Genomic DNA, 1,260 nt, shown 5'->3' on the forward strand with positions numbered 1-1,260 from the left:
GCAGGCGCTCGGAGGCCCCGTCGGGAGCCTTCCGCTGGCGCCAGTCCCCATGGATTCCCACCGAGGGGTCCAGGCCGAAGGTCAGATAGAAGGGGCTCTCCTGGGTCGTCCCGTGTAGGGTCGCTCGGTAGGAGAACAGGGCTGAATCCAGCGCTTCGGGGAAGGGGATCCTCCCCTGGTCCACGTGCCGCAGGAAGCCGGAAAGGCGGGGGTGGAAGGTCTCCACCACTGCGTTACCCTCGGGGTGGTAGGGGGTCGAGGCCAACTGCTCGATGCCCAGGCGCCGCGCGAGGCTCTCGAACAGGTCGCTGGTGAAAGCCGCCCCTCGGTCGGAGATGATCAGGCGGGGGACGCCGAAGCGGCAGACCCAGTGCCTGAAGAACGCCGAGGACGTGGCCTCCGCCGATTTGTCGGCGACGACTACGGCCTCGGCCCACTTGGTGTGCGAGTCGACCATGGTAAGCACATCCCAGACCTTTTCCCCGTAGGCGCAACTCCAGTGGTCCAAGTGGACCCGCCGTAGGGGGGCTTCTACGGGGTGAGGGCTGTGAAAGCCCTGGAGCCGGGAGACGTCGATCCGGTTTCGCGCACAAGAGGGGCAGGCAGCCAGGTGTTCGTGGACGTCCTGATGGAGTCCCGGCCAATTGAAGACCCTCAGGAGGGTGGACCGGGTCTTCTTGACCCCCGAGTGCTTGTAGGGGCAGAGGGAATGGCAAGCAGCGATCGCCTCGTCCCGGAGGAACGTAGATGCGGCCGTGGTAGAGGACCATCCCGTCGCGCCGTGCGTAGGCGCTGCCGTAGGCGCTCGGGTCACCGGCCTGGGCGGCCAGGATCTCAGATAGGGCGGGTAGCTGCGGGTTTGCCACCCGGGGCCTCTCAACTAGGGGCTCCTGACGGGGGGACGCGGGTTCCTCCTCCACGATCCCGGCTCCGAGAGGGGAGGGGGATCCTTCCTGGGAAGGGGAAGCAGCCCCTGAGTCCGAGTCGTCGGCCCAGAGCATCGTCAGGAGGCGGTTCCGTTCACCGAGGTCCTCGCTCTCGCCGGAGACGTCCGCGGTCAGGGTCATCCGCGGCTCGAGGCCGGGGTCGGCGTCGGTGTCCAGGTAGCGCGACAGGAAGTCCACGTGGGCGAGGCTGGCCCCGCTCTTGTGGAAGATGGTCATGTCGTACTCGGCCAGGCGGCTGGCCCACCGCGCTACCTTCCCCTTGGTGTGGCAAGTCCCACAGGACGTCGAAAATTTATTATCTGGTGGGGTAGGG

General features: G+C 67.0%; 1 protein-coding gene across 2 annotated transcripts; it reads right to left on the reverse strand.

Moving 5' to 3' along the window:
• Positions 1 to 1,163, reverse strand: KVP18_001230 (uncharacterized protein; the record flags this gene model as incomplete). Of its 2 annotated transcripts, XM_067951031.1 has the most annotated exons (2): positions 1 to 625; positions 669 to 1,163. In XM_067951031.1, coding segments are annotated over 2 exons (1,120 nt in total), but the record flags the coding sequence as incomplete, so codon positions are not given. The 2 variants fall into 2 exon arrangements, with proteins under 2 accessions (XP_067805472.1, XP_067805471.1); XM_067951030.1 differs by having other exon boundaries at positions 234 to 1,163.
• Positions 1,164 to 1,260: the final 97 nt, after the last annotated feature.

The sequence above is a fragment of a genome (assembly GCF_019968955.1).
Source record: "MAG: Porospora cf. gigantea A chromosome Unknown PgA_NODE_9710_length_1260_cov_793.728, whole genome shotgun sequence".
In the NCBI taxonomy this organism is placed as follows: domain Eukaryota; phylum Apicomplexa; class Conoidasida; order Eugregarinorida; family Porosporidae; genus Porospora; species Porospora cf. gigantea A.